Genomic DNA, 15200 nt, shown 5'->3' with positions numbered 1-15200 from the left:
AAAGCGACCTGCACTCAATTTGGAGTCTGTGATTGCGTCTGTGATTGCATCATTGTCTGGTGTTAACTTTAACCCACTGCTGGCCTTCTGCCACACACCCCCAGTTCATACATCAGACTGAAGCACCAAACCTTTCTTTGGAGCCCTGGCCATGCCCCCCATCCCCAGAGGGCAGCCTGGGTGGCAGCGGGGCTGAGGAAGAGTCTGGCAGGAGGAGGCCCAGGAGGAAGCCAAAATAGAGGAAACACTGGTCCAGAACTGGGACTCGGGTTTTTGCTGGTCCTTGGTTCTGGTACTGAGATTTGGGGCAAGACATCATTCATGGCTCCTCCCTACCCTTGACTGAAAAATGAGTGAATGGGACTGGGAGGTCTGTGTGCTTTTTTCAGCCCTGAAATGCTCTGATTTCTGAAGATCAAACAAGGCAGTGGGGAAAATACCTGAGCAGAAGAAGTGAGATGTACCGTAAACATTTGTCCTGAGAGAAGGCCGAGTGTGAGTACCTGGAACCCACCTGGGCACCGTAGATTTCACCTGGGAGCAGGGCTCCGAGGCTGTGCTCACCTCGGGGCATTAAGAAACTTGCAGTGTGATTGTGAGACTAAAATACTGACATGAGAAATGATTATAGAGAATGTACCAAAACCTTTTCCAGGCACGTGTGGGTCCTGACGCAGGCCCAGTGGTTGTTCAGAGAAGGAGGGGTCAGAAAAGGAAGGGAAAGCATTCTGGGATATTTAGAAGAAGAGAACATTTAGGGGACCCTCACTGGTGGCTCAGACAGTAAAAGATCCGCCTGCCAATGCAGGAGACCCAGGTTCAATCCCTGGGTCGGGAAGATCCCCTGGAGAGGGGAATGGCTACCCACTCCAGCGTTCTTGCCTGGAGAATCCCATGGACAGGGGAGCCTGTTTGGTGACAGTCCACGGGTTGCAAAGAGCTGGACACAACTGAGAGACTAACACACACACACACTTCATGTGAGGCTCCAGGCAGCCGAGCTAGGGCCCCTGGGTAGAACTCCCCGGTGAACCAGGTTGAGAGTTATGTAAAGAAAAGTGTGTCAACAGTCAGCGTTCTCCATCGACAGATGAATGGATACAGATGTGGTGCATATATACAGTGGAATATTAGCCATAAAAAGGAACAAAATTGGGTTATTTCTAGAGATATGGATAGACCAGGTGTCTGTCATACAGAGTGAAGTAAGTCAGAAAGAGAAAAACAAGCATCGTACATTAACGCACATATATAGAATCTAGAAAAATGGTACAGATGAACCTATTTGCAGGGCAGGAATAGAGACACAGACATAGAAACTGGCCATGTGGCCCTGGGTGGTGGGGGGTACTGGGATGAATTGGAAGATTGGGATTGACATAAACACACTGCTCTTAGTCACTCAGTCGTGTCCGACTCTTTGTGACCCCGTGGACTATAGCTGCCAGGCTCCTTTGTCGGTGGGGATTCTCCAGGCAAGATACTAGAGTGGGTTGCCATGCCCTCCTCCAGGGGATCTTCCCAATCCAGGGATCAAACCCAGGTCTTTCACGTTGCGGGCGGATTCTTTACTGACTGAGCCGCAAGGGAAGCCCCGTCTACACAGTACCATGTGTAAAACAGACAGTGAGTGGGAACCTACGTATAACAGAGAGCTCAGCTTGGTGCTCTGTGATGATCCAGGTGGCTAGGATATGGGGTCAGGGGGAGGGAAGGCCCAGAGAGGGGATAAATGTATACATATAGCTAATTCACTTTATTGTACAACAATGTAAAGCGAGTATACCCCGATTTTTTAAAAAGGAAAGAAAGCAGTCAGAGTTCAATCTTTTCAACCAAAAACTGAGGACCTCTACTCAAATCACTCGCTAGGTACATGGAGGGGTACATAGATGATTAAGACTTCGTGCCCATCCTTCAGAAGCTCACTGGCTAAAAACAGGCTGATACAAGCCTAGATCCTTCCAGTATAATGTAGCACATTCTGTGATAGCTGTCTACAGCCATGCCATCCAGTATGATAACCACTCACCACAGGTGGCCACAGAGCTCCTGTGATCACCTGTAAATGTAAAATACACATTAGATTTTGAATATTTAGTATGAAAAATAATGTGAATAATAGCAATAATTTTGACCCTGATTAGTATATTGGATTAAATAAATATACTGTTAAGGTTAACTTATCCTATTTCTTTTTTAATGTAACTGCTAGAAATCTTAAACTACATGTGGTTTTCATTGTGTTTCTGACGGATGGCACTGCTCTACAGGTTGTCGTGGCAGCAAAGTTGGAATATATGAGTCTAAGTTGAGTTTTGCAGAATGAATACAAATAAGCTAATCATAGGAACATGGGGAGGGGACTTTCCTGGTAGTCAGATTTCCATGATCCCAAGGCAGGGGCCTGGGTTTGATCCCTGGTCAGGGAACTAGACCCCACATGCTGCAATTAAGGGTTTGTATGCCACAGCGAAGAAAAAAGATCCCGCTTGCCACAATGAAGATGGAAAATCTTATGTGCCACCCCTAAGACCTGGCGAAGTCAAGTAAAAGAATGTGCTCAGTCGTGTCTGACCCTTTGTGACCCCATGGACTGTAGCCCACCAGGCTCTTCTGTCCACAGGACTCTCCAGGCAAGAATACTGGAGTGGGTTGCCATGCCGTCCTCCCGGGGGTCTTTCCCACCCAGAGATGGAATCCAGGTCTCCCACGTTGCAGGCAGATTCTTTACCATCTGAACACCAGGGAAGCCCCAAACAAAAGAGTAATAAGGAAGAAGCATGGGAAGGCATGACCATCTTTGTGGACAAGCTAAAGTTGGATCCCTGTTCAACAACATACACAAAAATTAACTGTAGGTACACTAGAGATTTAAGTGTTTCTGGAAAACAATTTCTGTTTTTGCAGCACCTTTTTAATGAATTTTTATTTAAATTATTCAACTTATTTTTGAACAGGTATTTTGTTCATATGTTCAAAACTCAAAACTATCTAAAGAGAATGTCTTCTTTTCCCTCTGATCTCCAGTCACCTGAGTCCACACTCTCTGGAGACAGGTAATAATAATCTCTTTTGTATGGATCCTTTCAAAGATAATTTTAATGCCTTAAAAAACAAATTTAGGGGCCACAGTTCTTGAGGCAATAGCCTACTGTGGTTCCCCTTTGCCTGGCAATGAAATAAAGCCACTCGTTCCTTCTCTTCCATTAAAAAAAAAAAAAAGCAAGTACAAACAGATATACATAACTGGAAAAAAAAAAAGTAAACATTTTAGTAAAATGTATAGATGGATTTCTTTGTGGTCTCTGAATAGGAATGCTTTTTTAGACAAGACACCAAAAGAAGCACAAATTGTGAAAGACTGATAAATTTGGCACTAAAATTAAAAACGTGTTCTCGTGACCAGGTACCATAAAACAAAATGAAAAGACAAACCTCACACTAAGAGAAAATGTTTGTAACACAGGTAACTGACAAGATTACTAACTATAACAGAGCAATAATTACAAATAAATAAAACAATTCAACAGAAAAACAGGCCCAGGTAATTCACAGATGAAGACTCCTGAGTGTCTAATAAACTTATGAATAGATGTTTTTTTCACCAGCTAATCAAGGGAATGCAAATTAAAACCATACTTTGATGAGTGTACTTCACACTCTTCAGATGGGCTAAACTGGAGCTTCTGAGAATACCAAGTACTAGCGAGCATACGGACAGCTAGGATCTCTCGGGCCCTCCTTATGAGAACGTAAATTGATACAACCCCTCTGAAGAACAATCTGGCAACAAACAGCAAAGTTGTGCATAACCATATTTAGCATGGGCGTTCCCTGGCTGTCCAGAGGCTAAGACTCCACGCTTAGTGACCCCAGGTTCAATCCCTGGTCAGGGAACCAGATCCCACATGTCACAACTAAGACTTTGTGTTCAACAACTAAAAGACCCTGCATGCCTCAAGACCTGGCACAGCCAAATAAATATTAAAAAAAAGAAGAAGAATTCAATGCAGGGGACACAGGTTCAGTCCCTGGTCAGAGAATTAAGATCCCACATGCTGCAGGGCAACTGAGCCCACATGCCACAACAAAGACCAGGTGCAGCCAAAATTTCGAAAAAAATAATGACTGTATGGGGCAGCCCTGGCAGTGAAAGAAAACGCAAACCCACAACTCATTTATTCCAAGTGTTTGAGCCAAAAAGACTGCATATGTGCACAAGGATGTAGCAAGAGTGTCACGGCAGCACTGTATGGGCCGCCCCGCTCTTGTGTAATCAACATGCCCCTCTCTGAAGGACCATCCCGCAGCCGTAAAACAGCCTCTGTTACTTCCCTGTTTGAAGGCACTGCCTTCATTGCCGTCTCCCTTAGAGTTACTGTCCGTTTCTCCATCCTTCCTCCCACCCACATGGGACAGAGCTAGTTACCGTGGCATCGGCACTGTCTTAGCACTTTCCCTCCTCAACCTCCAACCTGCTTCTGTGCCCAGCTCTCCTTTGAAACTGCTGTCAAAGGAGCAGACATCTCTGCCCTTGGCAGCAGGCAGCCAACTCTTCCTCCTTCTTGAAACCCTGACTGCCTACATCCTCCCATTTTTCTCCATCTCACAAGCCCCATCTTTTCCACCTTCCTTGCTGGCTTGATTCTGGGACCCCCTTTCTTCTCTCTTCATCTCCTCTTAGGTGACATCAGCCAGTTCTGTGACTTTCAAAGCATCTGTATGTTCCCAAATACACACTTCCAGCCTCAACTTTGACATAACCACATGGATGCCCAGCAAGTGAGAGGAGCAGAAAATTCATCATCCAAACACTTCTAAGATCAAAAATAGATGCTGTGAATTAAACTGGAACCACAGAGATAACTCGAACTGCCCGGGGCACACTGGGACATACGGCTGCTCTGTATCAATGTAGCATTTCAGTCATGTTCAAAATGGACATCTCCAATCAATCCTAAAGTCTGTCCCTCACTCAGATTCCCATCTCAGTAAAACTCATCTTCTCAAGACAAAAATCCGGGGATTTGAATGATGAACCCTATATCTGCGAGCCTCTCCTTTCCCTCATCTCCGCTACAATCTATGCACAAATTCTGTAACATCTATCTGCACAACATACCTGAAGTCTGGTCACCTCCCTGCATTTCCACAGCCAGCACCCTGGGCCAAGCCACCTACGACTCGACTCTTGCCTGCTAACCAGCCTCCCTCCTCCTGCATTTGTCCCTCGACGTCTGCTCACCCGACATCCAAATGAGCCTTCCAGAGCTTACTTCAGACCATGGCGCCCCTCAATTAAATTCTTCCACAGGGAGTAAATAATCGCCATCCCCATGGGGCTGATGAATCTCATAAACAGGAGGTTAAATGAAAAGAGCCAGGCACCAGGGAGCACGGATTGCATGCTTCTTTTATTTCAAGTTCAAAACCAGGAGAAACTAGTCCATTATCAGGAGTCAGGAGAGTGAGTACTGCTTCTTGATCTGCACAGGGGCGCACGGTTCGTGAAACAAATTCATTACACTTTTGTTGTTGTTCCATCGCTATGTCGTGTCCAGCTCATTACGCTTCAGCATACTATGCATGCGTGCATGCTCAGTTGCTAAGTCATGTCTGATTCTTTGTGACCCTATGAACTGTAGCCTGCCCGGGTCCTCTGTCCATGGCATTCTCCAGGCAAGAGTACTGGAGCAGGTTGCCATGCCCTCCTCCAGAGGATCTTCCCGACCCAGGGATCAAACCAGCATCTCCTGTGTCTCCAGCATTGCAGATGGAGTTTTCACCCATTGAGCCACCTGGGAAGCCCTATACTTCAATCCAAAATTTTAACTTGTTTATTGTCTAGACCAGCATCCCTAACCTTTTTGGTACCTGGTAGCGGTTTTGTGAAAGATAGTTTTTCCACAGACCCAGTGGGGTAGGGGATTTGGGGATGATTCAAGCACATTACATTTCTTGTGCACTTTATTATTATTACAGCAGCTCCACCTCAGATCATCAGGCATTAGATCCCGGAGGTGGGGGACTGCTGGACTAGACCAGTCTACCACCAGATTTAGATTCTGTGGGGGAGGATCTTGTCGGCTTTTGGATCACTGCAGCCCTAGAGCGTGGGGTGCTGCTGGGCCCAGCAGAGGCACCTGACAAGTATTCACAGGGCAGAAGATGTAGTCAGGCAACCCTGGGTGTGATGACTAGAGCCAAATGGTGGCTAGAGCCCGAATAGACAGGAGAGAACTGAAGAAAACTCAGGAGTGGGAAAATTAAGCGGGCGGGCTGGCCGATTTGTTCCAGTAACTTACCGACGATCTCTTTACAATTCTCTCTCTCCTCCAGCCCCACGGATCTCCTGCTCATCCTAAACCTTTTGGCAGCTCCCACTCCTCTGCCTGGGATGCTCTTCTTCAGGATGTCCCCCTAGTGCCTGCCCTCACCTCCTTCTAGTCTCTGCTCCAAAGTCACCTCCTCAGGGAGGCCTTCCCTGCTTTACTTCTCAGCAGAGCACTCATTCCCCTCTGACACACCATGTATGTTGCTTGTTGACTTATTTCTCATCTCCCCACCCTGCTGGTTTGTTAGAAGCCAGAGCCTGTCCTAGGGACTTGCTCTTAACCACTGCACCACAGGGCTGCAAGTGGCTGCTTCCACACAGACACCTGCACTCACAGACAAGAGCCCACCCACGTGGACAGCCATGTGGCCCTCAGCCCTGTGCCCAGGTGCCCCCAGTCGCTTCCCCCAAATCCTCAGGCGCTGACAGTCTCCAGCTGGAGCCCGTGCTCCCAGCCGCCTGCTCCCCTCCCTTTCCTGGCTGGCGGGCGCCAGCTCCTGACAGAGGGGGCCGGCGTGTAATTAGAAATTCCTCAAGCTCCCTAATTGCCAGTTCTTCTCCCAAACCAGGAGGCTGGCGCTATTCTGGGCCACCTTTGTTGCCGGTTGCCTGAGGCCCGGAGAGAGGACCAGGCTGAGAGCAGAGCCAGGCTGGCGAGGTCAGAGGGCCTGCGCACTGGACAAGGGCTGGCACGTGGCCAGAGGCCAGACGTGGCAAGGAAAGGACTGCTTCCTGGAGCCCAGCTGGTTCTCTGCTCGTCTGCTCGGTAGCCTCATTCCCGCCTTCCCCCAGCACCCTGTGCTCCCACCCATACCCCGAACAATGGCATCAAAGCAGACAGGGCCATTCATTCTTTATTCACGTGGCATAAAAATCACTACAAAAACTTTACAAAAGAGCCTTCGGGAGCTAATGCCCCCTCTTCCCCACCCTCTCAGCCACTGAGACGCCGCTCAGAGGGGGCAGGGGGAGAAGGAAGAAGAGGAGTCTTGGCAGTGTTGGCACCTCCGAGGACCAGCGGGGAGACTGGGGTGACAGTGGGCAGGAGGCTGGTGGGCCCTGGGCAGCTCAGGAGGCAGGGGTGCGGGGAGCTCAACCTCCACCCGTGTTGTGCAACCTCAAGGCGGCCGCCCCCTCTCCTCGGCCAGGGTGTCCCCTCCTCCCTGTCCCTCCCTCTCTGGTAAACAAGTGTGGAGGCACACAGCTGCCCTAGGGAATAAACTACCTACCTTCCTGACAAAACAATCCACTGCTGCCCCTCTGTATGAGGCCCAAACCAGGACACCCTCTGGGCCCCGTTGGAAGAAGCGATGTGGGACCGAGGCCCATGGTTCCCTGACACCTGCCCTCCTCCCAGCGCCACCCCACCCCAAACTCCCCAAGAGGAGACAAGAGAACGGCTCCCTTCCTCCCCTCTCCCAGACTGCCCTCCCCAGGCCCCCAGCCCCAATCCCACAAAGCTGTTTTTGGAAAGAGTCACACAAGTTGAGAGGTTGGTCCAAGCAGAGACTCGGGATGCTGGAGGCCACAGCCCCTCACTTGGGGCTGCTAGGCTGAGGGTAATCCTCTTCTGAGGGGGGCCCAAGTTTCAAGTCTGGGTCGAAAGGCTTGTCTCCGCGGGGGCGGCCTTTGTGGTCCTGGAAGGAGTCCCTGCTGGGGGAGTCTTGCTGCTCCTTGCGCTCCGGCTGCGCGCCAGGGTTGGGGTTCCTCACGCTGCCCACGAAGAGGGGCAGGCTGGTGCTGTCCTCAAGGATGAAGAAGAGGAAGGGGCGGTTCACGACGAAGGACGACAGGGACATGCGGGACATGGCCGTGCTGGTTGCCGCGGCCGCCTCCACACCGGCCTCGCTGAGCTCTAGCGCCGACTGATGCTGCACACTGGACACCACCAGCCTCTCATCGGAGATCCCACGCAGGTCCGGGGCCTGGAATAACTCCTGCAGGCCTGCCCCGGGGCAGCAGATGGCTGGTCAGAGCTGCCTTCTGCCCCACAGGCTGCCTGGACCTGCCTGGAAGGGTGTCTGGCATCCTGGTCAGGGAACACCTTGAACTCACAGAGAGCTGGTTAACTCCTATTTAACCTTTGTGTATCAGCTTAAAGGCCCCTTCCTCCAGGAAGCCTTCCCTGATTGTCTGCCCCAAAGTCCAGATAGGTGCCTGGTGCCTTTTCAGTGTTCTCCCAGGTGAACGGGAGAGAAGCCTTCAATCTTAACACTTATGCTGAATTCTAAGTACTTGATTCCTCACCTGCCCACCCCATAAGACTGAGCTCCTGGCACATGGTGGGCTTCCCGTGCCTCTTGCAGGGGAGCCAGGGAGGCTCATGTGCCACTCTGGCTCTCCACTCAGGATTCTTTACAGTGCTCAGTCTTGAGCAGAGAAGGCCCTCAATGGCTGGGCCACGCACCCCTCCCCAGGACAGAGGATCCAAAGGTTCTCACCTCCCTAAGCCCCAGAAAAGTCCAGGACACAAGGCTAGCTCTGACTCTGACCTGCCAGCTGGAAACTTCCTCCTCACCCACCCCACCTAGCCTGAGTGGGGGGCTGTCCCATGCCCGGCCTCCTTACCCAGCTGGCTGAGGGTGGCCACCAGGTCCAGTTGGTATTTGAGATGCAGCTTAGGCAGCTGGACCTTGGTGGGCCTCTCCCGCAGCAAGGGCTGGTGCAAAATGTCCCAGGTCAGGTTGGCCAGCACCTGGGACACATTCCACTCAAAGCGGGTGGGCATCAGGACCACGAAGCTCATGTTGTTCTTAAAGGGGAAATGAGCCACCTACAGACAGGGGAAGGAGACACCATGAGGGCCAGAAAGTGCCCAGGCCCAGGTGGGAGCTGGGCCAGCATCCCTTATGAGACAGCCCAGCCTTCACAGGTGTGTCAGGGGAGGGGGACCTCCCTGAGCCTCCACTTCCTCATGGGCAAAGTGACACTACCCACCCACACTGCCAGCTGACGGAAAGAGATACACTGTTAAAAGCTTCTAGCAGAGTGTTTGCACACAGGCGGTGCTCACTCAATAAATGGTAGTTTTCTCTCTCTTCCCCTGCCACCAGCTAGCCCGTGACTTGGAATGAGGAACTCCCAGTGTCCACCTCTCGCTTCCTCCCTGTGTACAGTGGAACAGGTTTCCCTGGTGGAGGGGGGTACCCTCTCTACTCCTTTCTCCTCCAACAGTGACTTGCCAGGCTGCCTATTTATACTGTGATTTGGGGTAAGATTTCATGCGAATGGGGGTTTCTGCAGCTCAAGAAGGGGTAAAACCATTGGGGTCCACTGGCCCAGATGGATGTGACTCCCCAGCCTCCAGGCAGAGCACCCAGGGGGCAGGACCCCTGCAGTGGGAGGGAGAATGCCAGCATCTGGCTGCCTGGGCTGGCCTGCAGAGGGTGCAAGGAAGACGAGGGCCAAGGAGGGCAAAGGATGGAGACTAAAGGTTGAAGGAAGGGACTTCCCTAGTGGTCCAGTGGTTAAAACTTCATGCTTCCAGTACAAAGGTTCGGTGCCTGGTTGAGGAACTGAGATTCCACATGCCAAGTAGCACAGACAAAATATTTAAAAAATTAAAGGGTGAAGGAAGTGTGGGCAGGACACAGCCTGGTGGGGAGGTGAATCAGATGGTGCTCGTGTCAGGGTGAACTGGAGAGAGGCCGGGACACTGTTCCAGGGGGCCTGCCTTGCCCACAGCCCCTCTCAGTCACGGCCTTGTGAAATTAACCAACACCGCCATCTCAGTTGACTGGCCCAGGGACCAGTGCTCACTCAGGCCAAGGGGACCACGTTCAGGCTAGAAGCATGGGAGGCTACACCTGAAACACACAGCACAGCGCTCTCTCTAGTCAGAATGCTCCATCAGGAAGCTGACGAAGCCATCCCAATCAGACCCTCCTTTCTAAGGAGCATGTGTGAGAGCTCAAGTCGCATCTCAAAGGCTTCGGGTTGCTGAGGCCCTGTGCTGCCCCACAACCCACAGGTCCTTGAAATGAATCCCCTTAGCCAAAGGGGCCTCAACAATGTCCCTTCTTCAAAGAAGGCTCTCTGACCACTCTAGCTAAAATACCTCCCCCGACTCTTTGAAATTATCCTGTTGATCTCTGTTTGCTCATGCACTGTGCGTCTTCTCTGGATTTGGTTTTCCTTGTTCTCCACTGAACCGCAGTGCCTGGGACAGAGTCTGCACACAACTAATGCCCAATGAATGGACTGCAAAGAGACTCGCGTCTCAGTCCCGCTGGGTGAGGGCCCAGCAAGACTTTTCAGAGCCACCTGCCCCCGTGACAAGACTGCAAGGAAGGTGGGGTGCACGGTTGAGCCCCTGTGGTGGCCCACAGCTGCACAGTTCCTTTCCCACCTCCCAGCACCCAGGCCCGGCCTGAGTAGTCAAGGGTAACCTGGATCTCAGGCTGCTCCAGCAGGAACCAGTGCAGCGGATACGTGAGGGCTTGCATCATGTCCACCGGCACCGTGAACTGCTCATCCAGGTGGAAAGTGTCTCTCTGTGTGAGGTTCGGGTCGAACTTGTTCCTCCAGAAGCCTGCATCCAACAGAGGGCAGGGCCATTTAGACTGGGACCAAGGTAGGGTCTACACCACCAGCTTCTTCCCCGTCCCACCTAGAACCCATTAAAGGGACAAAAGGTGGAGGGTAAGGCACCAGGCAGTAGTGTGCCAGGTGATACCCAGGTGATCTGAGCTGTCTTCTCTGGAGCAATTGCAGAATCTGGGCTTTCATTCTCCCTACCCTGCTTTGCTCCCAGGAAATCCCCCATCACCCCAGGTTTTTTCAGACTTCATTTCCTCCTAGGGAGGACTTCCCTATAGTTCAGACAGTAACGAATCTGACTGCAATGCAGGAGACCCGGGTTCAGTTCCCAGATTGGGACGATCCTCTGAAGACAGTATTCTAGCCTGGAGAACCCCATGGACAGAGGAGCCTGGCGGGCTACAATCCATGCTGTCACAAAGAGTTGGACATGACTAACGCAGCTACTGTTACTGCTACTCCTAGGGCTGTGCTGCGCTTAGTTGCTCAGTCGTGACCGACTCTGCGACTTCATGGACTGTAGCCCGCCAAGCTCCTCTGTCCTTGGGGTTCTCCAGGCAAGAATACTGGAGTGGGTTGCCGTGTGCTCCTCTTAGGGAACTCTCCATGAAAGCCCCATCCAGTTCCTGGGCCTCCTCCCAGCAACACTGCGACCTATCTCTTACCCTCCCTACCGCCTCCCAGCCTAGCCCTGGGGAGAAGGAGGGACCCTCAGAACAAAGCATGCCTACAGGGCAGGGGTAGGGGCTGCAGGTGGGGACCTGAGAAGGGGAGGAGCTCACCCTGGAAGTGGATGGCATTGAGGAGAAGCAACACTGTGTCATCTGGCAGATCTGAGAGGAAATCCTCTATCTTCCCCTCGGTGGCCTCCTTCACCCATTGGTTGATGTTTGCCAGGTCCTCCCCCTTCCTTCCCGTCAGGCTCATGGGCTTTGCACCAAAGAGCTGTTCTGATTGTTCCAGGAAGTCCTCTTTGATGGGAAATCCTACACAGAAGAGAGCACAGGCTTTTGCCAGGACTTGGGCTCCAGAGCCATCAGCGTTCCGACCAGTGGCCTGAGCCCACGCCCATCTCCCTCACCCTGTCCACCCCAGAGCACTACCTAGCTACCTAGGCAGTGTCTGCCACCACCCACACCTACCTTTCTGCAGGTACATTCTGGCAGCCAACCTGAAAGCCCCAGGCCCCAGGTCCTGGCAGAGGCGGCTGAGCAGGTGGGGGAGGCAGGGCCCTGAGTCTGCATGCAGCACCTGTTTCAGCCTTTGCAGCGTTTGGTTCTGAGCACCTGAGCGGGGAGGACACAGCAGCAGTGGGCATTCTCACCCCCACGTCTTTTCCTAACCCTCTATTTTTTGTGGGGGGGGCGGGGGAGTGGGGAGCTGTGCCTTGCAGCATTGCAGGATCTTAGTTCCCAGACCAGGGATTGAACCCATGTTCCCTGCAATGGAAGCGCAGAGTCTTAAGTGCTGGACCACCAGGGAAGTCCTCCTGTCCCCCTTGAATATCTACAATGAGCATGCCCACAAGACCACACTATCTCCTCCAACCTCCTGAGGGTCAGGACACCCAAGTTTACTTCCATCTCTGCTGCTGCTAGTCTGGGTGACATTTCATCACCTTCCCTCTCTGGACTCTGTCCCACCATGAGACCCTCCAGTCCAAAAGAGATGTTGGAACTGCCAGACTCTTGTAAAAATCACCAGAGGCCCATCTTGGGCCCAATCCCTGAGACTCTGATTCACGGAGACATGAGTCTGTGTTTTTAACAGACTTTCAAGAGATCCTGATGGAGGAAGTGCCCGCTAGTAAGCTCGGGGGAAGGAGGCGAGCTCCTGCTGGCCTCCTAGCTCTCCTGGTCTGCACCTGATCTCCTGGTCTGCTGCCCCAGTACCTAGTGCCAGGTGAGACAGTGCCAGGGCCACACTCAGAGGTGACAGGATGAGGTTGGGCCTGGTTGAGCTTTGGGCCACCAGGGAGAAGAGGTCTGTGGTGAAGGTCATCATGGCCTGGGCCAGCCTGCGTGTCTGCTCCGGGGTTGGGGATGCCTTGCAGTCTCCTGGGGCCTTCTTCGGGGCAATCTGGCCACCTGGCTCCTGCAGGGACAGATGGGGGTGGGGGGAGCATTGGTGTCAAGGGGTCAGCTCTGTTGAAGATCTCCTTCAAAGCCCCTGTACTGGAGACAGCAGGGCCTTGTCCCCGTCCAGACGTGGGCGACGGCGTTCTGGGGGCTAGGTTCCTCCCTCGCGTCCCTCCCATCCTCTCCCTTCAGGCCTCAGCCTCACTGCCACCCTCCCCTCCCCGTTTCCTTGCCCTTCGGATCTGCCTTCCTCCCGTGGGTCCCGCCCACTCTTCCCCAGCCCCACCTGGTTGTACCTGGTTGCCCAGCTTGAGGAGGGAAAGTGGGGGCAGCTTCTCCTGGGCCTGCCCGCTCATTAGCTGAAGAAAGGAGGAAGCAGATGGAGAGCAGCCCTTCCCACAGCCCCCCACCCAGCACCAGCCACAGGGGAGGCCCTTGGGGACCTTCCTCCCTGACCTGCCTCTCATTCCCCAGTACCTGCAGACCCAAGGGCTCCATGGCGCTCACAGGAGAGAACTGCTAAGAGAGGGGGCGGGGAGAGGAGAGGGAAACCCTGAAGCCAAGACTTCCCTCAACCCAGCCCCCCACCCCTTTCCCCAAGACCCTCGACCTCTCCCAGAGCTTCCGCCCTGCCCCACCCAGACCTCAGCCCAGGCTCACCGCTGAGCACGGGCTTGGCAGGCAGGAGAGGCTGAGTGCCAGGAGCCCCCAGAGCAGCGCCATGTTCCTGTGCAGGACGGGAAGGCTCTGTTCCTACCTCACCCCTGCACCCGCCGAGGAATCCCACCCACAGGCTCATGGGCAGCTGGAGTCCTGAGCCACCAAGCAGAAGGGACAATGCCAGCTGCAGTACCCACACCCACAGCGTGTCTCTCTGAGCTGTGAATTGCTCGAACTCTCTCCCGAATTGCTTTCTTCCCCCTTTGTGTTTTCTGGTTTTTTACACTGTATGCCCTGAAAGTGTTTTGGTTCATGGCAGAAAATATTACCCACACAGAAAAAGTCCCCATTTCTCAAGGCCGGGAATTGTGAGTCAGACCTGGGTTTGAATCCAGGCTTCGCCTCTTGGCAGAGGACCCAGGACGTGTCCCTTAAACTCTCTGGGCTCTGCTTTATCTTTTAAAATGGTGGCAAAAGTCCCTTCCTCCTCCCACATGTATTGTGGAGACGAACCCAAGTCGGTCTTGGTGAGCCCTGACTGCAAGGGCCAGCACACAGCGATGGCTCTTGTCAGCCTCCCAAGGCCCCTCTTCTGGGAGGCCTGTCCTGAAGCCTGCTCCGTACTGGAATTCCCTCCCCAGAGCTCCGATCCAACCCCCCTTTCTGGCTGGCCTGGTCTTGTCCACAAGGGTGGGCTGGCCTGTGGTCTCAGCAGGGGTGGGGAGCTGGGCCAGACTGGCCTTATTGACCCAACGGCTGAGCCCAATGAATGACTGTGGCCAGAGCCACCTTTGGACTTACGGAAAACATAGGCCTCGGCCCCCGCTCTAGCCCCAGGCTGACTCCGGGAAGCCAGGATGACTGGTGGGGATGGGCAGGTGTTGGTCTGGCCCCGGAGCGAATCTCGAACACACCCCCACCCCGCCCCCATCTCAAGTGTCCTTCTGTCACCCCTAGCCCCCTCCGTGTCCCACACAAGGACCCTTGGCCAGGGCCCCAATCTCCAACCTGGGTTTTTAATCTTCCTGCCAAGAAAAAGACCTCCAGTTTTTCATTTCCCAGAGAGACTCCCCTTGAACGCCCCCACCGCTCCTCATCATCTCAGGAGGCTGGGAAGTCACAAACCTCCTGAATAAATTCAGCCCAGACCCCCTCAGCAAGGTGGACACCTCCAGGCTGAGGCATTCCCCGCCCTTACCTCTGCAGGCTCCTCACTGCTGTACACAACCTCCCTCCGGCCGCGCTTGGTGCTCCCACGCTCTGCCCTGCTCCAGCAAGCCCAGCTGAGCCCTCCCCTCCCACCAGGACCTTTGCTCTCAGCCAACCACTGTTCCAGTTGCCTTCTCTTCTGGTAAATATTGACCTGCACATCCGGTTAAACATTGATACTGGAACCAAAAGCCCCTTTCCCACCAGGGCATCTCATACTGGGACAGCCACCTGGAACTCTGGGAGAGGTGGGTCCCACCTGAGCCTGGAGAAAGGAGATTCAGGAGACAAAGAGGCTGTCTTCAATCAGGGGATTAGATCCAAGAAAGACAGGGGACTTTCAGTGACCCCGTGAAGTGGGGGGTTAACCCCGCTTT

At 53.1% G+C, this 15200-nt stretch overlaps 1 protein-coding gene across 3 annotated transcripts; it reads right to left on the bottom strand.

Annotated features, from left to right (window-relative positions):
- Positions 1-7183: 7183 nt before the first annotated feature.
- Positions 7184-14949, bottom strand: SERPINF2 (serpin family F member 2). 3 transcript variants are annotated; one of them, XM_068976812.1, is made up of 10 exons: positions 14813-14949; positions 13615-13681; positions 13432-13473; positions 13251-13313; positions 12769-12970; positions 12019-12162; positions 11659-11862; positions 10726-10868; positions 8906-9110; positions 7184-8282 (listed from the first exon to the last, which is right to left on the bottom strand). In XM_068976812.1, the coding sequence occupies exons 2-10, from the start codon at positions 13675-13677 to the stop codon at positions 7873-7875; spliced, it is 1476 nt and encodes a 491-aa protein (XP_068832913.1). In that variant the 5' UTR covers positions 13678-13681; positions 14813-14949; the 3' UTR covers positions 7184-7872. The 3 variants fall into 3 exon arrangements, with proteins under 3 accessions (XP_068832913.1, XP_068832914.1, XP_068832915.1); XM_068976813.1 differs by having other exon boundaries at positions 13432-13470; XM_068976814.1 differs by having other exon boundaries at positions 13241-13313; positions 13432-13470; positions 14813-14947.
- Between the last annotated feature and the right edge of the window lie 251 nt (positions 14950-15200).

The sequence above is a fragment of the Capricornis sumatraensis genome, chromosome 8 (genome assembly GCF_032405125.1).
Source record: "Capricornis sumatraensis isolate serow.1 chromosome 8, serow.2, whole genome shotgun sequence".
In the NCBI taxonomy this organism is placed as follows: domain Eukaryota; kingdom Metazoa; phylum Chordata; class Mammalia; order Artiodactyla; family Bovidae; genus Capricornis; species Capricornis sumatraensis.
This window is presented reverse-complemented; position numbering and strand designations above follow the sequence as displayed.